Genomic DNA, 25,392 nt, shown 5'->3' on the forward strand with positions numbered 1-25,392 from the left:
GAACATCATACGAAGGCTAACGGGGAGAAGCATAAAGAGTCCGTGTCATGCCGCTTGTTAATCTAATCTGCGCCTATCGTTACTTACCATGCGGCCCTCCCTGCAACTCGCGCGCATATATTACTCCCACGTTACGTTCTGACATCCCAAGCAGCAGCAGCAGCGATGCCCTCGAGATGGAGCGTAGTCATGCAAGACGATGTCTCAATTGTTGCCTGCCTTAATAATCAGACAACTTGTAGATTCAGTCCATGTGGAACATTGAAAGCTCCATATATACTCCATATATACTATATATATATATATATATATATATATATAATTTTTTATTTATTTATATTTATATATATGTATGTGTAAAAAATGCTCAAACTGAAATTCTCTGGCCAACTTAGCCTCAAGATTTAAGGTCTTCTAAATGAATCTTTTGCAACTTGGCAGCAACACTAATATATATATATATATATATATATATATATATATATATATATATATATATATTAGTGTTGCTGCTTGCACTGTCATTGTCTTTGCAAATAAAGTTGTCGCCCAAAGTCATTCTTAAAGCTGCATTGTTTCACCTCAACGACGTCCTCTAAATTTCACTCTCCAATATACTAATGGAATTATGCTCAAATCTCCGCTTGCTTTCATTACACTTAAGCGTTTTCTTTAGCAATTCAACACTGGCGTTATCTGCCTAACAATGGCGGAATCCATTCAGTGGAGGGAAAAAAGGCGCTAACATGTCTTTTCCCTTGAGGGGAAGGAAAGAGAAAAGGCTCCCTCAACTGTTAGCGGAATTACGCTAACAAATTGGATACGGTTCAAGTGAGATTAAAGGTTCATTTATACAAGTCAAACTAACCTTTGCATAACAATCGAATGTGTGTGTGTGTGTCCCAGCTTAAACAGTCGGATACGTAGTATCATTTCCCAAAGTGGGTCAGAAAATGTACAGTGCTTTCGGAAGCAGATGGCGTTTGCTCTCCGCAGGCGATACATAAACATCATCATTAAGATTTAATGGAGCCGCTTTATGATTATTTCATCGTACCTGTTGGTCTCAATATCAAGCCAGGATGAGGTGAACGAGCACCTTTTCTCTTGTAAAACACTTGCGAACTTATCTGCAACGCAACATTATTGATAGAGCGCTTTAAAATACAAATCAAACAGAAAACATAACTAGCACAAACCTTAAGGCAAACTTATAAGTTTGTTTTAAATGCACCAAGTGTAATTCTCGGAGTTGAGATTTAGGATGACCAAAAACTGTGATTGACTGCCAAACTGTTCACCATGCAGCACTTGTAACAGTTTTTATTTTTTTACACACAGAAGCAAGCTAACAAGACTGTCGACGGGAGCTTTCAGCACCAGTTGCCAACCACTGCGTCCAAGTCCGGACCTGCGTTTTCTCACCTTTGCCGATCAGCGCGGAAACAAGCGTCACCGGCTCCATCTGGGTCAGTAGTTGAGCAGTGGGATTGTTCTTGTCAAAATGTAACTGATGCCTGTACAATTCTTCCTTGGAGCGGATGATGGACTCGACTGAGGTAAGAAAATAAATCTCATGAGCTCACTACCCCAAAATATGATTTTTGTCCAAGCTGATGTGCTGAGTCCCTTAAATCGCAGCAATTACTTTAACGTAAGCGAAGAAAGCCAACATGGCCAAGCTATAAAACTCAGTTCCAAGTTGTCATAAATTAACAGAGGAATCCTTGAGGCAATACGCCGAGGAGCTAATATCATAAGGATGAGGTAATATGCTCACCCGAGTATTTGCAATCAAACGTGAAAAGCGGGAGATAAGTTTGTGGCAAAAGCTAGCACGTCACAAATGCCGCGCGGTCACTAACAGGCCGCACTGAGGACGTTTACGCCGGAATGGCAAACGAACCGAAATGTAGTCCTCCCAAAGAGATTGTAAAAAGACTATTTTTCCACTTGCCATTTGCAATAAGAAAAAGGACATTAGTCCTTTTTAACAGCGCCGGTATCGCCATCGAAGCAAGCGCACCTCGCTGTTCATACCCCCCCCCCGTACGCTAGCGCGGGCTGTCGGATGATGGCCATTACGGCTGGTGCTCGTGCCTCCACCGGGATCGCTCAAGTGTTGCGACTAACAAGCTCGGCAAGGCAGACAGCAGATGCACAAATGGGATTTTTGTCCGGAAAGCTTTCGAGTTTGCTTCACAAGAGACGCGGGCGGCCCGCCTGAGTTATGCGCCACCAGAATGAGATGATTGCATCTGATAATCTTGCTAATGATCTACACCGGAGAGAGGAGCACATAAAAAAAATATGGAGAGCCAACCACACTGCCTGATGCACTTTCATTTTTTTTTTTTTAAGTATGTACTCCACCCTGGAAGATGTGCGATATTCCTTGTTATCAACATCAATCCACCAGGAGATATCGCAGCATTCCTAAACAGACTTTTATATCTTTCATACACAAGCGCAGTCAGTACTTTACTGCCTTTCCCTCTCTCGCTTGCTTCCAAAGTTGAATTCCGGCTTTTACAACATGATTCCAAGCAGTCTAGTTCAGTTCACGTCACCATGGGAAGGCTCAGTAGAGTGAAAATCTGATCCGGCTTTGGTGAGTCACCAACCTCAAAAGACTTTTTTGTAGTCGAAAGTCGAGTCAAAGTCGATTAATCGTGACTTTTTTTTCCAGCGCGGTACCTGTCGCCAACATTTTTAGGACTGGATTCAGTGATGGACCAGCATAAAAACCAAATGGTTCAAAATACAACTTAGTATGACTGTCACTGCGCATGTTTGTCTCCTCAACAAGTCGGATGGTTTCATTTTGGATTCTGTTAAACCTCTAGCAAGTATTGGAACCATCACAGGACAATTAAAAAGCGGCAAATTCCACACACTGAAACTGACGTGAGGCATATTGCCGTCTCCTCGCACATTTTAGGTAAGAGACGGATGGAAGAGGCTCGTCTTCCTTTTGCCAGCTTGCCGCCGTTTTATTTGGGAGCAAGCCACTTCATCTTTGCAGCATAATGAGTAAACAGAGAGCGATCAGTCCAATTACCCCCTCATTGGCGAGGCGTTCCGGCGAGGGGCGGCCTGCGGAGAGACTGAGCTGTCCGCCGTGTGGCCGAGGTCCATCAGTCGCACCTGCTGCCCGCAGCCTTCGCTTTGGATGAATCTCAATTTCTTTCTACAGAAAGGGACTCCCGCAAACACAAGAAAAATGGTGACCGAGATATGATCCCGGCAGGAAGGACAACGGCAGACGGCGCTTTTTCAGTTAACTTGACTTTCTCTGTCGCCTGCAAGATTAAAAGGTGACAACCTCGTGTCAGCACGTCGAGCTGTTTTGGACTGTGAGATTTGAAGGACTGTGAATGTTCTTTTTTTTGTTTTTCTTTTCTTAGTGCTCGGAAGGTTTTTGCTATTTCCAACCCAGAGTTCATTAACCGGGCAGTACAAAGGAGCCTCGGAGCAATTGAATGTAATTAAGACTTTTTACAGTACCCCAACCTCCACTCAAACAAAGCACAATTGCACCACTGTTAAATGACCAGCATGAGAAGTTGCCAAAATCAAAGAAGCACACACAGAAATTTGTCTTGTTGATTGTCACAATGGGAATGAAGAAACTATTCTAAAATGGAAACCTCAGAATCTGGGTATGTCTAGTTTGCAGGTAGGGAAACCTTTAACATTTTTTTTTAAAGTCATACTTTGTAAACCACAATTCACTCTAAAGTAGTTACCAACTGACAAAAATGTATAATTATGAAACAATTCCAAAATATACGTATGCCCCACTAGCACGCTCTGATTGGTGGAGACTCACCTGGTGACTTGTCTAGAGCATAACACCAGGAAGTGGACCTTCAAAATCTGTTTGGATGTCTGGACCATTTTCAGGTAAGCCACAATAAAACTATTAATAGTGTTGCACTTATTAAGTGAACCTTTGCTTTACTTTATTTCAATAATGCATGAATGCAATTTCCATTTTGAATTGAATTGTATAACAGCTCCCTGTAAAATGCCATTGGGTGGTGGTGATTTGAATTCCCTCTTACTGCACATGTGCAAGAGAGAGGATTGAAGTCTCTGGTCTGAGGGTGCCGGGTTCATAGCTGTCCAATTTACATGAACTTCTTGTTTGTCTTGTGTGTCCTGGACTGTTTACACGCGGGGAGCAATCTACTAATTTTTTGACCGAGCTCTTGTACATGATCTCATTAGATTGCGCTGTACTTAATCAAGTGCCCGGTGAGGGGAGAATGTGTTGTGTTCATTTGATGAACGTGACTCCTTGGCTGGAGCCTCTTCGGTCACGGCGCGACATTGACTTTACGTCTCAATGTGTGTAACTCGCTGTTGCGTTATAGAATTACAAACGGTTACATTTGTCATGGTGTTGTTGGTGCTTGTTATCCTTGAAGCACACGCGTTTATATCTCACGGGTGGCTGACGCAAACATGTTTTCATTTCCATGAAGTAACCGCAGGTTCGTAGAATAAGATCCGACCCTTTTAGTGACCTTTCCGTTCCATTAGGGAGAACGACATTTTGAACATTTTGACTTGTATACAGGTAATTGTGTCTCTTAAGTGCCTGCCCACCAATTCAAGATCTGCCATTTTGTGTTATGCAAAAGGCAAAAGCTAAGCAGAGCTGCAAGCTTATTGTTTTCTTCATTAGTGTAAAATTCACATCCTGAGAGGAAAAAAACAAAGGCTTTTGGTACCCACTGTAGATAAAAACAACTAAATTGTTTTTGAAATTATTTTCTATTGCTTACTCCAATTTCCCAATGTCAATTACAGTAGTCCTCTAAAATAGCACTCTGAAATCACTCTGCCAGCCCCTCCCCTATTGGATGCGCCTTCTGACGTCACCGCGACGCCATTGTCGAATAAATACGATCAAATTTGCCCCAATTGTCACTTTAGTGATGAAGTGTTGCCTTCACAAGCAAAATTACAACCGATGCTTTTACGGTGTTTGCGAGTGCTGTGGTTACTGTTCGAAAAAAGTCAGATCGGGGTTCAAAACAGCTCTCTGATCACCATGGTGGAACACAGAGGCGTAGCCAAGCCGGGGCGAGCCGGGGCGGCGCCCCGGTTAGGACTCCCTGCGCCCCGGTTGAAAAAAATCGAGCTTTTTCGATTCTTCATTTTCATGCCGTTTTTTTCTTTCGGTCTTGCGCGAATGTGCTTGCGCTATTCTATGTGCGCGATGTTATCCATTCACCGTTTGCCTCCCGGACCCGGATGTTGTTTTAGCGATCAGCGAACGGCGTGGGTGATGTTCGATTTTTTTTCCTGTGGGCGCGCGCCCCTACTGGAAAAATTCCTGGCTACGCCTCTGGTGGAACACCCTGTTGAAAAGTGTGGGCCACTCAAAACTGATTCTTGATCTTGATATATTTTGACCAGTTGTCCGCTATTTTAAACTGTGGGGGAAGTCTGCTTGAAGTCATTCTTTTGAAATTGCAGTATTGATTCAGAAAAAAAAAAAAAAAAAAAAAACTGGAAATATGCTCATATTGGAAAAAGAAGACTTGTGATGCTTTGCACTGTTTAGTACCAGCAGTCACGCTCATGCGTGACAGATCATAGAGCGAGTTCAAAGCTCTTGTTTCTGGAGACTTAACAAGTCCTGGGGCTTTTAGTAGTACCGGTGTAATTAATTTGAATAAAAAGTAGATGCGTCTCACCAGGAAAGCAAGTGGAGAAGCACGCACGCAGCTCTATACGCTTAGAGCCATAACAACGCCTTGGTCGCAAATCTACAACCAGTTGGGTTCACTGGAGTGAATTTGCTGTTTAGTGACAGCTTCAAACGATCCTGTCACCACAATGAAAAGGGAACCATTTCACAAATGATTACGCGTGTTTGTACGCCCCCCCCCCCCCCTCGCATTCACGCAATCATGCACTGATGCGGCAGCGAGGCTTCCTGCGGGCGCTCACTCCCTCCATCAGCGCGCCCGCTTGACGCGCAGCAGCAGCAGAAGCAGCAGTAGCAACAACAACAGCAGCAGCAGCAGCACCTCCCCAACCGCTCCGTCACTTTGAGCAAGTCCTGGATGACACGCAGCGGTTCCTTGCCCAATGGCTCCTCTTCTCCTTTCACGCGCACAGAGGCGACCGTGAATATTTGACAAGTTGCCACTGACTCCCCGGGAGGAAGAAGCGAGCACAATGGGACTGTGGTCGCGTGCTACTTTCTTTCTTTTCTTTGCCCTGCTTCTCAACGCCTTTCACGACAAGTTTGAGGCGGAAGCAGGAATAAGTTCTGCAGCGGACAGGAGCTTTGACCTGCTGAAGTCTCGAGTTGGCCGTGACAAAACGCATGCGGGAGTCTCGTTCCAAGTTTTGGACGATAACTCCGGGCAAAAGTGGCGTGAAAAGACACGACTCGGGACCGAGCCAATTGGAGAAGAGGCTTTTTCCGACAGAAAATATGTATTTAAAAGGAGCGTCCAAGGGGTTGCCAGCTACCGAACCGAATATCGGCGCGCGGGGGAAGAAACCAAAGGTTCTAACCCGCGGCAAAGTGATCCCTATCTGGACACCTCCACCTTTGCTCTGTCGGGAGATTCTGCGCACAACCAGGCGATGGTGCACTGGTCCGGACACAACAGCAGCGTGAGTTTCACTTGACTGCCACGCGTAAAAAAAAAAAAAAAGAGCATGAAATTAACATTTCAACGCGATTATCCTTACCGGGTCTTTACGCACGGTCCTTGTGCGTAAAAGCGCATTCGACTCCAAAATGGTGCTGAATTTCCCCCCCCGATACTGTCTTGAAAGGAGCAATATGTGTTGTTTTTGTTGATGCGCCATTTAGTGCATTTCGTCGCAAAACGGTCGACAAATATGTGCGCAATGCGTGGTTGTGCGTAAAGAAAATTGGTTTGGCCGCCATTATAATCCAATTTAACGTGACTTTAAAATGTCCACTTAACCCCGCTGGAGAATTTATGACAGCAGAGTTATGGGATGGCAGGTGTTTGGGAGGCAATCACACTCCATTCATTATGCATGGCAACAATCAAGCAGCATCTCTCACTGTAACTCTAATCAAGACGAGAAAGTTTGACCTTTGGGGCCGAATTAATCTTACTTGACACGTGAGTCTCACTTAATTGATAGCCCGGGCCCTTCTTGTACCCGCTGTGAGATTTGTGTTAATCCTTCAGAAAGACCTCTTGCACAAATGGAAAGGAGCTCCTCTGCTTTTCTTTTCTTTTCTTTTTTTCTCCTCAGGTAATCTCCAAAGATCACTGGGCACAACTGTGTGTGGCAGCAACATTAATCAGGGGCCACATCTGAATATATTGCTGTCCTAGAAATGGCAAAAATAGAACTACATTACCCCCCCCTAAATGCAAATATGACTTCACAAGAATTGAGATATTATTTGAAGCCACGCTTGTTGTATTCCGTTTTGAGGTTGACGTCCTTTTTATAATGCCGTTGACGCATTATTTGCCCGTCGATAAATCCCCAAATGTAACTGATATGATCTGATTTGTGGGCCACGCGGTGAAATATGCGGTTGCCATGAGACGTCTTGAGCAAAGATGGCCTTTTTGTTCTGTGGGGACGCTGCTCACTGGATCATCACTGATGGGCTTGTCACTCTCTCCGCACATAATTTTAGATTTATACACTCGGAACTCTTCCCGCAGTCCCAAAAGTGCTCCCGAGTCTGCGGTGGGAAAATTGATGGCTTTTTATGACTCCGTGTCGGAGCTCGGGCTACATCCGATGTAAATGACTGATAATATTTCCAATCTAAGGGGGGACATTTGAAGGAAAATGGCTTCATTGCGGTGGTCCGTTTTTATCTTGAGGGGGGGGGGCTTTGCCTTAGAGCTAAGATGTGATAGCGCACTGCAGGGGGTGGGGGGTGACAACCCAATGGAGAGATGCCAATCAGTGTGCAAATCAGACTTTGAGTACGGTTTGATTTCTGGGATTGTTGGACACATGAAAGCACTCTGACTTTAATTGCATTGACTCAGGCTTGATTGGGAGAATTGATCAAGAACTCCCCCGTGACTTCATGCTTAACTGCTTGTGTGATGTCTCACGTTTATGTCCATTTAATGTACAGTCTGTATTAATCGGACTTCATTGGGCCAATTATGAGCGCACAAGGTAACTCTTTGGAGCTTTTGCGGGTCAAAAATGGCACATGATCTGAAAAGTGGCAAAAATTCACAAACAAGTAACCCCAGGGAATAAAAAATTTCACCCCCTTAACTCCGCCACGACTATAGATAATAAAAAAAAAAAAGGATATATCAATTTAAAACAAAGAATAACTGTTGTCTCTCTGCCACTGGCCCCTACTGGAGTGGATGTGCAATTACACTTTTTCTTGTGTGGCAACAATATAGAAGCACGTTCCTTGTGGGTCACAATTTTTTTTTTCAAACTTAATCAAGGAGCCTTTCAGTGTCTCCACCAGTTGCCTATGCCCTAAATCAATCAATCCATCACTCCAGTATGTGTGTGTGCGTGTGTTAAAAACATAGTCCAAAGATTTATACCATGATGTGAGCTCATGTGAGTCATTAAATGTGTCAAAAAAATAGGCGCCACTTGGCTGCAGATGTCTTGCTGCTTGAATCAATATTTCAATCTTCTGTCTCGCGTCGATGCTCAGGAGCAATGATATGACCACATGGAGTTTTTTTTTTTCTTTCTAAGCACATCAGCTCATGTGGTTCTCAGGGGACTTTGCTGACTGAAACCCACTCAAGTAACACCTCCCCACACCTCACACCGTCCGTGAGTCAGGCGATCAACACGTTATTGGCATGTGAGTAAATTGCCGCCCCTGATGGGACTCGGCCGCCTTTACTCCTGCAAAGTGGGAAGGCCGCGATACAGATCAGCCTTATTGATAGCCTTGCCCTCTCTCTTGCTTCTCTTGCCGCAATTATACTTTTATGTCGCACTAAAGAACGTCCACATATCTTTCCGACGGAGGCTCTTTATATCCCCGCATGCTCGAAATGTCTCGTTTTGTCCAAAGGTGGCGCGAGTCAAAGCAATCTGTCAGCTCTCTCGTCTCTTCCCCACGCCGGAGGCCGCGAGTCCAGATGAGACGGCGACGACGCAAGCATACCCAATCAGAGCCGGGCCGCTATTTTTTTATTTTTTTTTGCATGTAATCGCGTTCCTATGAATAGACAATAAAAGAAGGCGGGCAAATGGCAAGGCACCGGAGGACACCTGTGTTTAAAGCCCGCTTCATTAGACAGACGGGGCCCGTTCCATTTAACACGCCAGGCCTCCTTGCACGGAGACTCTTTGATCCGTAAAATCAAATGGAAGGCGCTCCCAATTCACACAGGCGTCTGGCCAGACTTTCGGGTGGCTAACACGGATTATGAAAAGTGCATTCAACGCCAATGTGTTCAGTCACAGCTCAGATAAAAAATGTTAATCATTTGAATGGACATCACTGGTATATTTTAACTTATTAATCCTGCCTAATGTGTGAACTTTTCAGTTTACATGGCCTGGACCTGAAACTAGTTTGGATTCTGAATAGTTGATAGAAATCAGCGAGGAGTACTTTTAACATTTCATTCCGCTCCTGTGACATCCTGTATTGGAAAATTGCCTTCGTGATTACCGTCATCACCGGGATAGATCGCTTCATATCTTGACAACCTGAGCTTCACCTGCACAAGCTAATGAGATCCGGTGTCTCACATTGTCAACAACACTCAGTCGATTGAAAAATATTCATTTCACCAAATTGCAGGCACTTTAAAAGTGTCCAATCGCAGCGAGGAATCGACGAAGGAGCCGAGGGTCACTCACAAGTCGCGTCAGATGTCAGACGTTAAAAAAAAAAAGATTGCTATAAAGATGGGTTTAACTGCCGCGGGCCGTGATGGTTCCCTGTGGGTTTGTGATCACAGGTGACACCGCTGACATTACACGGGGCCATTTGGCACATTATCATCACAGCTATTGATCGGAGTCGACTTCAGTTTCTAACCTTGCAGAACATTCAAGCTTGGTAGTCCGTGGCAATAAAAAGAACCGTTTTGACACGCTTAAATCTAATCAAAGTAATTGCTCAACTTTTTAATTGTGCTTCAATTCAATGCACATGCTGCTGCTGCACCTTATATGAGTGCCTTGGCCACCTGGGGGCGGTCAGTCTTTGCAGAGGATAAAGAATATGCGCATTTAAAAGCCGCTCAAGGGCGAAGGTTTGCGAGTTTTTGCAACGTAGTTTTCATCACTTAAGGCCGCAAACAGTATCAAAGACATTCAGTTTTACAATTTTAACGGCCGTCAAAAGGTTTTCGTGTCACATACAATGTGTATAATGATTGTGCAGAATAATTACAAGAAAGAATAATTTTGCATAACATCCCTTGTTGCTTCCTGGTGGATAAATTTAATCGCAGCTGCCGAAATCATGATCTCGATTAAGATTCGATTAACTGTCCAGCCGCAGTCTCCAGGTGTTTTTTTTTTTTTGTGGTCCTGATGCATTACAGTGCTTCCTCTGGGTGTCAGCACATCACACATGTTCATTTATCCTACCGGCCGCCGTCGAGCCTCGCGGGGCCTCGCTGCCCACTGATGATTGTAAGCCGCTGATGGAAAACTGCAACCCCGAGTTTTGAGGGAGGCCGCGACCACAAGACGCCACCGGGGTTGGCTGCCATAATGGCTACATTTGACTTCGATGATGCGGCTTCGGGTTTACGGTGACCCCGCCTTGCTCCCCGCCCCTGTAGAAATTATTCAAAGAAACACCACTTTTATTTATGCACATGCACACGGTCCCTCTTTTCATGAATCATTCGTGCTTGGGGATTGCGTGCACGCATCACGTCAACGTTGTCTGCACTCAGACTAGTTTTACCCCAAAGTGCATATCAAGGTCTACCTTCAATTTGATGTTCACTGCTTGATTTGCTTCCGCCTCTGCACACACACTCACAACTCGCACGTTTATGCTTCAATTAATTAATCAAAGCCACAAAGCCTATTTGACAAGAATGCATATGATTAATTAGTTTAATAACGATTGCGGGTTGGTCGGCGCTAACTCTGTGATTAGGTTGCGAAAACAAATTTATGCATTATTTTGATTGGGAAACTCGTGAGTTTGAAAGTCACATCAGGAGATGACTTCATTAAGGCTTGATGAGTGCTTGGCTGCCGTGCTGGATTTACACTTCAGGGCCCAATTCCACTTGAATGACTGGATTTAATTTTCTGGACCGGCTAACCCGTGTACATTTCAATAGACACATATATAACAGTAAAACTCTTTGTTCTCGGCAATGTGTTCTAGACACACACATTTTATATATATATATAATTATTTATTTACCCTGAAATAATTTTACACTTTCCACTTTTTTTCGAACGAAAAATCCAATTTGTCTCATTTTAACCTTGCAGTGTGAATACAGCCTAAGTGACTTTTTGGCATTTGCTTCTGCCGTAATGTTTAAACATGGCTTAGAGTTCTGGTATGCACCATTTTTTTTTCATGCCCAAACTAACAACTGCAGGGGAAAATAATATTTTTTTATATGCCACGACAGGGTGGCCTTAAGTGCCGCACAAGGCTCTAAAATGGATGACAACGATGATGATGATGATGGAGAGCTTCCAAACAGTGATGCATTTAAAAAAAAAAAAAAATACACAAAAGTTCACTCAATAGCTTTTCTTGGCACAAATCCTTTAAAATGACAGGTTGCTTTTGCTTTGAAAAGCAAAAAATTTCCAGTTTAAATGAGTGCTCATAAAGGATGGAATGAATATGGATTTGAGGTTACTGAGATATGATGACAAATAGTAAATCCAAAGCTTTGTTGGCGAACAACACGACAGACGCATTAGCCTGATGAGCGATTATTGGGCTAAATGCGATCGAGTCTTCATCAACAGGGATGTGGAGCCAATAAGCCTTATTTAAATAGCGCAACATATCAAATCATATTGAACTTCACACATCATTTAAAGTTTTGCTGTGCAGTACAACCTCGAGAGTTGAATCAAGGCCAAACTAAATGTAAAGGCTTAATGGAAAGGAATTTTACACCATTTTAAAAATATTGTTTACCTATCCACACATTATTTGAGTAACTTTATATGCGTTAAGTGCAGAAATGTGCTGTTCCTGGAAATGTCGCTTTTTGTCGCATCACCGTGTGCGATTTGCGCGATTATGATTGGCGTACACGACTATTAAGGAATGTTGCGTTTCATGTAATCCACATAATCCATCCGATTACTTTTTCATTATTATTTTTTTTCATTTGTAACTCCCATTTTTAATTTTTTTTCTGAAATAAATCAACCTGAACTTTTAATGAAATGAGCCCTATTATGCTCCCACACTGATTGTCGCCATTTAAACGTCTAAGTTATTTGTGTCCTCAAAAATGCCCCCCCCAAACTGTCATTGATAATCCTGGAAGGAATTCTTCCCTTGACAACGGGACCCTCAAGAGTCTTGTTTTTGTCATTTGGCTGTTTGTCTGCAGTTGTAGTCATGTAACTAGCAAAAAGTGAAACATCACGGTGAAAGTACCAAAATAAATTAGCAGGGAAAAGTAGGTCAGCCTTTCTCAAAACAATCCCCCTCCCCCCACCACCTCTCTGAATATTGAAATAATGTGACCATTGTCTTGTGAACTCGAGTGCTAAAACATTTGGAAGCACCAAGTCTGAATTAAATGAGATTAATTTTCTTATTTATTTTTTTTTTTTTTTTACAGTCAAACTCAAACCAAAAAAGTTGGGTGACCTCAAAATTTCAACGCAGGAAACTTGTTCAAATTACAAATTGGGCAATTCAACAAAATATACAAAATTATTAATCATTTCTGTCTCCCTTTTGTCCCTCAGAAATATGTGCAACATGACGGCGAAATAAACATCATATTGAATAGCTTTGCCTTCAAATTGGTTTTGCACCTTTTGTTCGACAAGAAAGCCACGCAAAAATGTTTGTGGCCATTAAACCATATTATTCACTCTTGGTCGAGAACGAGATGGTGCAATCACATTGTTTAATGACAGACTGTGCTTTTATTGTCTCTTGTTTTTTTTTGCCCACAATGGAGCTGTCGTTGAAGTAAAATCCTCTAATATTGGGACCATTTCATAAATGTCCCCCCCCCCCCCTCCCCCGCCACATAATGGACTGAATTGATTGCTGAAGCCTCTCAAACTCAAAGCCTCCTCGCTCAGGATTCCTAAGGATGAGCAAACGTACGCACAGCAGTCTCCGCGTCATCTCCCGGGACGAGCGTGAGGCTTCACTTGATGGAAAAAACGCCTTACCCGTGTGCGTCTTCACCCTGGAAAAGTGCAAACAATCAATTTGGTCCAATTAGCCTCCCTTCGATCATGCCATTTCGGACGCCGACATTCGATCCCTCCTGACGTTTGCTGAGCGACCCCGTCAAAGTTTATTAATGAAATCTATGCAAACGGATTTATTTGGAACGATTGTGTGACTTGTGATATTCTTCAGGTGTGCAAAAATTATGTTAATGAGCCCGTTGTAGAGATTACTTAGCCAAGAGGCGAGTGAAAGGTAACACGGTGAGGCGAGCCATGATTCTCTACCAGCTTGTAGTGTGTGATAATGGACACAAAGGCTCTCCGAGGATCTGAATTATTTAGATAACTCCACTTTTTTTTGTTAAATTTATTATATATTCATCTTCAATCAATTCCCTGCTCTGAAAACCGTCAGTGTGTTGCTATTCGGAGCGATAACCATAGAGAGTTGATAATTCGTTCTTACAGTGCCTGAAGCAAATTTCGATTTTTATATTTGGTCAAGCAGAACTCTAAATGGGGGCGGGGGGATAATTGGCATAATTAGATTTTTTCAAGTAAAAACAGCAAAGGCTTGATGATTGGCTGATACGGTGGCTGTCAGGAAGCTCGTGAATTTTTTTTTTTTTTCCCATCTCCCGTGTGGACATGGTAATGTATGGCAAAAATATCTTCTGGTGGTTTCTCTGCGGTTTCTAGCTCGACTGCATCTTGAAGCTGCTGTGATGGATAGAAATGGCCGTTTGAAATCGGTCATGTTTAATTCAGTCCAGTCGCTACCGCCTTAACTAACCCAAAGTCAGCTTACAAGCGGGGTTTGATTGGCGCTTAACACCTTGAGGATTACTTGGTAGTCATCTGCTTTTTAGAAGAGGGAACAAGCTGAAGGCAACCCCGGAGAGTCTCTCATGGAATGTTTATTCTGCGCCGTCATATTCATATACAGTTATGCTTATGAGTATTCATGAGAATGTAAATGTGAACTTTTGTAGATGCCACCAAAATTAAATAAAGGTTGCCATGTTTTGATCGCAAAGAAGCTTGTATCAATCTCTCATCTCAACACAGGTGCTCGTCCCCTTGGAAATTAATTTAGAACCTCGAGTTGGCGCCTCCGGTTCGGTCGGAAAACCACACGAAAGTGGAAGCAACGCTTACCATGACTTTTCTGCTTGGAGAAAAGAGGCAAAGCACAATCAGGTGTTCTTTTGCTCTTATTTATTTTTCCTAGATTGGCCAATTAGCCAGAATTGAAGCTTTTTGAGGTTCCATGTGAAGTGAGTTATTCGAGAAAGTGCAGCAACATTTTATTAATAGTAGGCAATATATCCGATATGATTCAGAGCTAAATTGCGAGCCGTGTAGGAAAAAAGTGGTGTTGAGATGCCTCTCACGTCCTACCCAAAGCACTTTAAAAATTTGAGTATTTCTGTTTGGGGAAAGGGAAAAAAAAAGGATTGTTGTTGGATTTTTTTTTTTTTTAACGAAAGATTTGATTTGGTCCAGCAGTCATTGTGTTGCAGTGCTGCCTCCATACTGGGATGTTTTTGTAAGATGGTTCGGATGAGCGGCTGCGACATGCTTGTTGCCATGGAGGCTCTCAGCCCGCGGGGGGTCAAAGTGCACATGACTTTGACAGGCCTTTCATGTTTTTGTTTTTTTTTCCTGTGCATGCGTGTTTGTGTATTCCTCATTGGAATTGTGATGCAAGCGAGGAAGAAAAGCTGGCAAAGAAAGAGAAAAGAAACAGACCAGAATAGCAAATTTGGATAAACGGATGACTTAAAACCAACTCCTTGGAGGCTGCATGAGGGATCCCATCTGAAGAAATGATTGGCTGACTTTCCCAGGGCAAAAGCTCCCTTTGCGTACATCAATAAAACATAAACATGAATAAATGCGCCACTTTTGCCCTCGCCGGGTTCTTATTTAATTTCATGTTTGCAAGTGAACCACGAGACGCATTGGAAATGCTATTTACCTTGAAGCCGTTGCGATTATACCGGAAGCCATTTTGGATTTGTTTTTCTCCCTTTATTTACATAAAAAGCCAGGCTGCCACAAAAACACGTAGCATTTTGCCACTAATTCGACTTCATTTGTCATGTTGTTTTGTAGGCGCTGCTGATGCGGCCCACTTGCATTTGCATATATATTAGAGGCTCCCCATTGACTGGATATCCACGTTTACGGAACCTTTCCGTAAGAGTTAAGACATGGGAACGGTCTCCAGCGATGTTCTCTTGATGTATCCACTCAGGGACAAATCATGCAAACAGTCATCTGCCTCACTAGTCTGTCGCTCTCCGAGGTGGATCGTTGCTGACCCAATTCGAAAGGCCTCCGCTTCCTAATGAGCCCCAAACACAAACATGATGGCAGAGGATAGGGCTGAACGATTTTGAAAATTAATCCAAGTGCGACCCCCGCCCCTCGATATTGCCGTCACGATTCAACTCACTGCCAATGACGGCTATAGACCTCAAATATCCATTTCACTTGGGCTGGCAGGGCATGAGTTAATATGCGATTATTTTTATGCAAGGTCCTCTGCCCATGTATTTTTTATAACGAACACAAGCTTTAAATTATTCCAATAAACAATGTCATTTTTATGATTCATAACTGTTTTATTCTCAACGTTGATGCCTACTCTAAAATGATAACAGAATATCCATAACTTAAAATTAAAGACAGTTGAGAAGTTGACACCATTTTTCATGGCAAAGGCATAATGGAGGTGTTTCTTTTATTTTATAAATTACCTGAATAGTTTTATATATTTCATTTATTTTTATTATATATATATATTTTATCATTTTTCTGGATAATTTTTATTTTTCCAGTGCATTTCAATGGCCTCAACTATACTAGCAGTACTAGCAGAGAGATTTTGGGTGGAAGCTATTTCTACTTTTGTTCAGCCAACTTTGCGCAACTTTCCATTAAATCCTCGTAATCCAAAGCTATAAACGTAATCGTTAACAGTCACTTAATTTGTTTGCCGCTCTCGGATCAAATCAATTCCGCTTTTACTTCTGCTGGTTGCACTTAGGAGACAAAAGCCATCATCACATCTTTCCTCTGTATCACTTTTCTCAAAGCGGGCGTTTAGGCCCGACATCACAGCCGTTTAACCGAGTCTTTACACCAAATTGATTCCGACTCGGGCCCTCGGACCTGGCGGACAGGATGCGTTTAGTTATGCAAATGCTTATCTGTCTTTGCGATTGGTTAATTAACCCGTAATGCGGCTCGTCCCGGCCGAGCGCACGGGCTGTGTTTGAAAGCAGCGTGGCGGGTCAATTGGCTTTTTAACATCTTCAAAGGCGTCTTAAAGACACGTCTTTTGTTCCGCCGAATGCGCCGCGGAATTTTTTTTCAGCTTTAATGAGTCGTTCGGCAGGTCCCGCAAGGTTAATGTGTTTAAACTAACTGTAATTGAGCTTGCGACCCATCTTCCAGGCTTTATGAAATTTAGTCTTGATATGCCATGTTTCTCCTCCCTGATTGTTATTCCGACTCCCTCCTTTCCTCCGGCCTCTCTGTTAACCCCCCCCCCCCCCTACTCCTCCAGGCTTGCACTACTTCCTAGGCTGAGTTATGATCATCCCCATGGGGTGGTCTTTTATAATATCATTGGAGTGACAATAATGTGTTTGCAAAGCATTTCAGTGCGCCCTCTGTGCCTTGGCAGCCTTTTACGATCCACAATTCCGACTCCCCAGAAAGGCATTGTCCAGAGAACATGCACGGCGGACTGGACAGCCTCCAATTAGCCAAAAGCATCACGTTCGGCTACAGATGAAAAGTATATAAAAAAGCAACGCGGAGCCATTTTCATTGTTCACTGAACAATTATGTTTTGTGCAGACTTTTTCCCAGTCATTCTAAATGAAGCATACAAGTCGCCCGTGGATTGTGTTCACGTGCCAGCACGCTGACGTCGAGTCACAACATGAGCGTGCCTTGTCATTGGGATGCACTTGGCGATGACACTCGATACAAAAGACGAGGGTTGAATTGTGAGAAATTGACTTATATGATTCATTATCTTAAAACGACATAAAAAAACGAAACAAAAACCATATATTTAATATATAAAAATATATTTAAAAATATATATGCAAAATAATGTATATAAAAATATATATCAGAATCCCGTGCTTCTTTCTAAAAACACCACAAAAAATTATATTGTTTTTCTGTCAGGAACGGATTAATGGCATTTCAATTCATTTCAATGGGGACAAGTGATTTCTTATAGGCGTATCAAGAATGATCCAAAAGTTGTCACTTTAAACCAAACTGGTGGATTCATACTGGGAATTTCACCAGATCTCAAGTTGGTTACAGCTTTACAGATGGCACAAAATCTCCAATTCATTGTTGGAGGATTCACACTAAAACGGTCAGCAGACTTCCTCCTAACTAACAAAATGCCTCTCTTCCGTTGCAGGTGATCCTCATCCTGACTAAGCTATACGACTTCAACCTGGGAGCCGTTACCGAGAGCTCTCTGTGGAGGTACGTTGCCTTGAATCACTTGGACGCGCAGCGAGGTGACGGCGCATCGCTGCTTCTAATCCGATAAACATGCAAAAGCACAAAGCTAAGGAAAATATATTCATAGATCGGTGTGCCATCCGTTGTGATTTATAGCTCGCACACGCTCGCTAGAGGATGAAGAATGAAGATACATAGGAAGCCCACATGACATATGTTTTAATAAAGCCAAGCAATTTGCTCAGTGGCGAACTGTAAATCTGTGAGCAATTTTTTTTGGGATGCCTTTTTTGTTTTACTCCAATTAACTGTACTCTTTGCTAGACACCTGATACTCTCTGCAGTTGAGTAAATAAACTTCTTGAAGTATCGTGATCTGTCAGGAGTCGTAAGCGTTTGAAATTGGAGTGCGCGTGGAGCAGCGGCAGCGACGGCGGCAGCAGATGGATGGCAGCAGGCTTTTTGTCCATTTGCACATTAACTTTGCTCACGGGACTGACAAAAAAAAAAAAATCTGCTTCGTAGTGTGACCGCCTTGCATGCTGCTACCAGCAGCGCTCACACATCTGTCTCCACAAAGCACAAAAGAAAACATTCAAATTTCCTTTCAGTCATGCAAGTGCAACATTGCTGACATTTCAATTATAAAAATGAATTAGGATTTTGAAATGTGAGTAGAAAATGGTGAAAAAACTGCTAACATCTCAACAGTCGAGCAAACTATTTTAATTAATATGGAAGCCATGCACTCAGCAGTCACATCATTAGGTACACCCTGCATGATTATAATTAGGATTCTGTAATTCTAATGCAAATGATGCTGATTTAATCAGTCAGCGGGGGTATTAATTTAAAAGAAACACATTATGCATTATATTTTTTTAATGCAATTTTAAACAGTTCTCAGCAATGTTCCCTCCAAGCTGTGCGTGTGAGCCAATTGCCCACAGAAAATGGATGCAATACAGTCATAAAAATAATAAATCAATCCAACCTTAGCTGTAATATCCTATACTCTCCATATAAACAAAAATATTTGGCGCATGTGGTTGACTTAGCAGGAAAGAAAAATGTGCCCCCCCATAAAAAAAAATGCAATTCATTTCTACATTAATTTCAAAGTCATTGTTTTACCTGAAAAAAATGATCATGCATTTGACTAAAATAATAAATAAAACAAAATGGTATTACATCACACCACCTTTTTCCTGTTGCTGTCTGCAGCCACCCATTGTCACAAGTAATTGCGTCACCACTAGTCATTGTGCGCTACCGCAATTATATCGAAGGGCACATTTTTGTGTGTGCGCCTGTCGGGCTCATAAATAAGAATTCATTTCATCAAGGATAATGCCACAGAACTCAATCCAGACTTTTAATATGCACTCCCCCCCCCCCCCCCCCCCGCCTTCTCACAGAATGACGAGAACTCATTTCACTATGAAACACATCAGTCCATAGAGTTTCAAATGAAGATTTGTTTCACTAGAGGCGCTGCAAAGATTTACACTGCCCCCCACCCCCCCTTGAGTACAGGAGGCCTCTTCCATCACGTAGGTGTCTGCATTGCAACCTCCAAGTAAATTACTGCGCACCTAAGGCGCTCGGTGTAGGTGAAAAAAAAAACACAGATATGAAAAGAAGTGGGCATGCATGATTTCTGTGATAAGAGCGTGAATGATTGATGGCCACAATAGCTTCCAGCCAGTCGGCGGCGCTATCTGGATCGATGCGGCGACTCGCACGAGTCCTCCCGCGTTTTCAACCGACTGCCTCTTTTCTGCTAAATCAACTCGGTGGTGCGATATCGTCACATAGTTTTGTCTCCCTCCGTCATTCCGACGTGGCGTCTGAAGGCAGCACTTAACTCGCACAAATGTGTTTAGGGGCTAAGTCTTGGAAAACAATGTCAACAGCAAATGGGACACTTCAGATTAATGCACAGACAATGATAGCAGGCATTGCTTGGATATCTATCCAATTATGTCGGGAAATTATATTTGCGGGCACTCAGGTAGAACGGATGGTGCGGATTCATCGGGGAAGGGGGGGGGGGGGTTGAGCATTGGGATGACAAGCGCATTTACCCTTGTCATGGACCTATGCACATGGAAGGGACATGGAAAAGTGACAGGAGTGTGTGACAGAGCGAAGCCCGAGAGATCATTTGTTAGCTTTTGCATGGAATGTTTTCATAATGTCACCAAGGAAAACCAAGAAATCAATTTTCATACTGTTTAACGCCACTTCCGGTTGTTTAGTGTCAAGCGAAACAAAAAAAAACTGAGAAAACCACTAAAACAACCAAAGAGTGGAGCAACACATATAGACAGACAGTATAACAATATACACACAGAAAGTAATTATGAATATTTCTGCAACTTTGCAATTGTTTCCTTCCTGGAGCAGTCCAATATCTCCTGAATTGGAGCAAAAAAATATGTAATATCATAAATAAATAAACATAAACATCTAATTCTACATTCTTTACACTCAGAATATTTGAGATACAATTTTATTGTTTTATATATCAAGCATATATATTGAACAAATTAAACTTGTAGCATGGGCTCCATAAATATTCAAGAAAATAGAACAAGTTTTGGAAATAAATGAGCTTGTTTATTTACCCGCAGCTTGTGTTTTTTGTATGCAGGTCCAGCGACTATGGGAGCACCTACACCAAGCTCAATGACAAAGTGGGCTCGAGGACCGTGCTGAGCTACCTTTACGTGTGCCCCACCAACAAACAAAAGGTCGTCTCATCCTTTGTTTTCCCCATTCCGTCGTTTTTTTTTTTTTTTTTTAACAATTGGGTGCCTGAGAACAAAAGTGGGCTGAGAGTGATATTAAGTTTTATGACTGCACTAAAGTCTGTGGGATTTTTATCTCAATGATTTAGTACATGGTAATGACTATTTCTTCTGGATCTTTTTTTTTTTTTTTTTTATCAAATTGCAGTTCAAATCTCTCTATTATGAATACCAATGAGTCTTACAAACACACAGATGCAGCAGCGCCAAAGCACAGCTTTGATAGTCTTTATGATTGGTGAAGCCTGCTTTCATGAGGGTGGCCATCTTGGAAGTGGGAATCAAGAATTAAGGAATTATGGGAATTAAGACCAGTATTCATTATTATTTGTTTGTTGCGAGAGAGTTAAAAAATGATTGGGAAACTATGCTTTTAAGCTAGCACAATAATTTGGAATGAATATCTTAAATTGAATATGTTTATCTTCGCTATTTTTAACTGACTGTCGTGATATCAATATTAGCAATCTACAATTTGTGATTTTTTTTTTTCTTTTTCATGATGTCGTGTCAAGGTGCACATTGTCAAGGTGCACTTGAAAATGATTCATGCTATCAAGCAAACAAAATGACAGCAAAAGAATACGCCTTCTCTACTTCTCAGCAGCTCAACCGCCGTAAGACAACTGTCGCTCTGATGTCGCTTCCCTCCTCTGTACTTCAGATAATGATGCTGAGCGACCCGGAGGTGGAGAGCGCTGTTCTGATCAGCTCGGACGAGGGGGCGAGTTTCGAGAAGCATCCCATTAGCTTCAACGTTCTCAGCCTTCTCTTCCACCCGGCGCAGGAGAACTGGATCCTGGCCTACAGCCACGATAGCAAGGTGGGCGAATTTGCGCCGATTGTCACGCTTGATTGCGGCGGGGGCCGCCGGCTATTTACTTGGCCGTTGTTGTAACCGCCGCTATTATCTCGCAGCTGTACAGCTCCGTGGACTTCGGGAAGAGGTGGCAGCTCGTGCACGACAACGTGATGCCGGGTCGATTCTACTGGTAGGATCAGACACACGTGTGGCAGCTTTAGGATTTTGCGTTTCATATAGTGTGTTTTGCTTTTTGTTTGCCATGTTGTCACTCAAGTGCATTGTTTGAGTGCCAATTTAATCCATGCACATGGTAATAAGGTACAAGTGTACCTTCAATGCATGTTTTTTTTTTTTTTTTGCGCAGCCATTTGAAACAGGTCAATTCTGTGCTTTGGTCACCTTCTGTTTTTTCTCCTTTTGCCTTGTTTGTTTCCGGCTTTACTGAATGGAGATGTAATCGGTGCTCATTTAGTGGTTGCAACAACATGTTTTTATGGCTTTGAGATTGCGCAATTACGAGACTCTCCATCTTCTCTTACTTCCCGCCAGGGCCGTAATGGGGCTGGACAGAGAGTCGGACGTGGTCCACATCGAGACGCGGATCGCCGAAGGCCGTGAGTGGCGCACGTTGAGGCTTTTTATTCGGAGCGATGTAGCTAGCCCGCTTCTTCACGATGCGCTCCCTGAAGTATGGGAGGGGAGGGGGGACTTGTTCTTTGTCCGTTGCTAGATGTTTTTTTTTTCGACTTAAATCGTCCCCCGGCGTGTCGCCCTTTCAAAGCCGCACGGCGCTTTAATGCGCAGTCGCAAGCTTTGTCTTCATTGGGCAGGTAATGCTCACAAGCCACATGTGGCATCAATGTTTATTGTGGGAGTCACTGCTGCATTGTTCACTGTGTGCTGAGCTTTTTAATTAACATCCACTGCAGAACCGGCACTGAAAGTGCTTCCAGAAAATGTTGTCTTAAATGAAGCTAACATATAAATATTTGAAAAGCGGGAGGAGCTTTTAGCCGCGTGCCTTTGAACTGCGAGGAAACGACGCTAACCACTAGCTACAGTGCTGTAACATTTCAAATGTGTGTTTTTTTTTGCAAATCGTTGAATTCTGTAACATCTCCTGTGCATACAAGCGCGACTTGAGGCGAAACATTCGTAATTTACTCCTGATTGATTTCCTTTGGCATCATCTCGCAGGTGCTCAGTACGTGAAGTGCAGAGCCCAGCGCTGCACGGAGGCCAACAGGCAGTACCTCTTCCCGGGACACGTGGACACCAATTCGCTGGTCGTGCAAGATGAATACGTTTTCACTCAGGTCTGCGTGACGATCAATTACTTTGCCCTTTTTATCACACTCCGAGGTCATCTTTACTCCCCGCCGCTCCTCTTTTTTCCTTCCGCTCTTCATCCAATTCATGCTTTTCCATCAAAATCCTCATAATGGCTTCCCGAAACACACCTGTTCCCTTCTCTGCCTTTTGATTATGTTTCAACTCATCACCAAGGCAGAGCGTGTTTCCACACACAAAAGTGAGAAAGAAGCGGTGAATAAAGCATGCCGTGTCCTTAATGCCATTCAGTTAACGTTTGACTCCAATTAGACAGCAGCCGTCAGGGCCATTATTAGAATTAAATTTTCCAGATGACCTCCGCTCTCATTGATTTCCACCCTCCTGTTTGCGGGCTTGATGCGTTCACTCGCGCATGTTACGCTGAATACATGAGACAATGGAATTCACAGTTTTGCTGATTTTTTTTTTATTTTTTTTTATTTTTTTAGGTGGCAAGGGCAGTTTATACTTTTCTAGTCTTTAAGCGAGTTTAGGTTCATCTTCTTGAAGATGAAAAACTGTTCATTCGCTCATCGTCGTGGTAACAAAAAACTTCCTTGGAACTTTTTCCGGAAAAATATTCCCAAGTGACTTTGTCGCGTTTGTCACCTATTCTTTATCCCTGTCGGCCGATTGCTGACTTTGTTTTTCGTTCGTTAACTTTGAATTCGATTTGCGCGGTATCGTGCTCCGTTGGTTAAACAAACTGTTAAATTGCTCTATTTAGAGAGTCTGATTCTGAAGAGGGGGGGGGGGGGCAAAATTTGGCGTTTACGCTCCGTTACGAGACATTCGCTCTTTCAATAATTGAATAGAATTGTATGGTATTGTCATATTATTATTTATTTATCTGGCCGCAGATGTAATCTTTTAATTTAAAATGATGTCGCAGGAAACGACGACTGTTTTGAGCGCTGACCCAGTTTCACTTCATTCGCAGACTTGATTGGAATGTCTGCATCATAAGACTGGGAGTAAATAAATAAATAAATACAACCACGGCGAGTTTCAGAAACGCTCATTCGATAAAATTGCATTTAGCCCAGATGAAATTGCCAAGGCGACGCCATACGCCGCACGACGACTTTCCTGTGACTTTCATTGCCGGCGGAAGGGGGGGGGGGTGTTTGAATTTAACTTGACAAAGAGTAATGAGGTTATCGATTGAGGCTACAACCAAAGAAGCAGTCTTCAACACCTGCACGCTCCCGCGGGAAGAGAAAGAACGCTCGAGTGCAACATCCTCAAATATGTGGCCTGAGAAAAGGCAACTCATTGATTTTCGATAGATTATTCCATTAGAGCCCTAATGTAGTGTGTAGGGGGGACAAACACCATCCTTCTACTTGATTGGAAAATAAGCAAGCAGGGCCGCCGTTGGCCAGGGCCTCCCTCTAAGTGGATGGGAAAAGTGCGAGTGCATTAAGGTCCTCCAGACACGCTGTAGATAAAGTCAACATCATTTTCAGCGCCACTTAGCTTGGGACTAATTGAGATAATGATGAGCCATTGTGTTGTGCTTGCCATTTTCGCCTCGCTTTTGATACCGTGTGGAAATATTTGGAGAGGCAGTCCTAAATTGCAAAACAAAAATACAGTACACCTCCTCCAGGAGACGTCTTCCGCTCGGCGCCCTTGTTTCGCGGCTGCCTGAAAGTTCTCTCGCGTATGTTTTGAGACAAAACAAAGCCTCCTGTCCCATTTCTATTTTTTTATTTTTCAGACAGCCTCTATAGATCCAAAGTTGTGTTCATGTTATGTCAGGTTACCCAGTGAAGACATGAATTGCGTCGCTGTCAAAAGTTTAGCAACGCTACAGTTGCCCCAGTTGTTATTGACACCTTGAAAGCATCGGCGTCTTGTTTCGCCTTTCCAGCGACTTCTTCCACCACTCTAACTGTCAAACCTGCACGTCTCAAAGGTGCATTTTTTGCAACCCTCGTCGCGCTTTGGCGACGGGGTTTGTCACTTTCCTCGACGAGATCGTCCTCACGTTGCACCCTCGCCTTTGTTAGGCAGAAATTTTAACAGTGGAATTCTTCTCGGGGGGCTTTGTCGCATTCTGAGAATTTACAGACAAGAAAAAGATTCCTTAAAAAAAAGCTTCAATTATATATATTCTGCATTTATTTCTGGGTTGCCGTATTATAAGCGTTGCCATGTGTCTTAAAGGTTCCGTGAAGTGAAAATAAACGACTTAACCAATAAATCCCACAGAGCACGGTGTTCCTAATAATCCTGCCAAATTTGAATAAAAAAAAAACTCAAATACATCAAATAAGTCTTCAAAACTCAGGGGGGAAAAAATCAAGCTGTTGTGGGCGTGTCCACTGACTGCATCTGAAATGGCATCCCACTCAAATGTTAAATGTCAAGAATGAAAAAAATTGATATCTGACATCGTGGGGCTTCCCCAAGCTGCAACAACATCTTCTTTCCCAAGAGGTTATTTGATCTTTTCTTTCATGCCTTTTTATTTTCAAGGTGACCAAGACTGGACGGGCCAGCTACTTTGTATCCTACATGAGAGAACCGTTCAGACGCATGCAGTTGCCCAAATATTGTCTGCCCAAGGTAAGTGTCGAT

At 42.9% G+C, this 25,392-nt stretch overlaps 1 protein-coding gene and 1 long non-coding RNA gene across 4 annotated transcripts in view; both read left to right on the forward strand.

Moving 5' to 3' along the window:
• Window positions 1-1,339: 1,339 nt before the first annotated feature.
• LOC119134855 lies at window positions 1,340-3,733 on the forward strand. Of its 2 annotated transcripts, none has more exons than XR_005100408.1 (4): window positions 1,340-1,469; window positions 2,942-3,132; window positions 3,197-3,317; window positions 3,408-3,733. It is a non-coding gene; the product is annotated as an uncharacterized LOC119134855 (long non-coding RNA). The 2 variants fall into 2 exon arrangements; XR_005100409.1 differs by having other exon boundaries at window positions 1,346-1,559.
• A 64-nt stretch (window positions 3,734-3,797) lies between these two features.
• The window catches only part of sorcs3b (sortilin related VPS10 domain containing receptor 3b), a 35,165-nt gene continuing 13,570 nt past the window's right edge, over window positions 3,798-25,392 (forward strand). The window contains exons 1-8 of one of the 2 annotated variants that reach the window (XM_037271992.1): window positions 3,798-3,906; window positions 17,810-17,877; window positions 20,513-20,612; window positions 21,334-21,492; window positions 21,588-21,661; window positions 22,024-22,088; window positions 22,672-22,790; window positions 25,291-25,380. In XM_037271992.1, coding sequence (XP_037127887.1) covers window positions 21,337-21,492; window positions 21,588-21,661; window positions 22,024-22,088; window positions 22,672-22,790; window positions 25,291-25,380 — 504 coding nt within the window. In that variant the 5' untranslated portion in view covers window positions 3,798-3,906; window positions 17,810-17,877; window positions 20,513-20,612; window positions 21,334-21,336. Of the gene's footprint in view, window positions 3,907-5,987; window positions 6,646-17,809; window positions 17,878-20,512; window positions 20,613-21,333; window positions 21,493-21,587; window positions 21,662-22,023; window positions 22,089-22,671; window positions 22,791-25,290; window positions 25,381-25,392 lie in introns of those variants that run through there. The other variant, XM_037271991.1, reaches the window with a different exon arrangement.

This window comes from Syngnathus acus, chromosome 15 (assembly GCF_901709675.1).
Source record: "Syngnathus acus chromosome 15, fSynAcu1.2, whole genome shotgun sequence".
Taxonomy (NCBI): domain Eukaryota; kingdom Metazoa; phylum Chordata; class Actinopteri; order Syngnathiformes; family Syngnathidae; genus Syngnathus; species Syngnathus acus.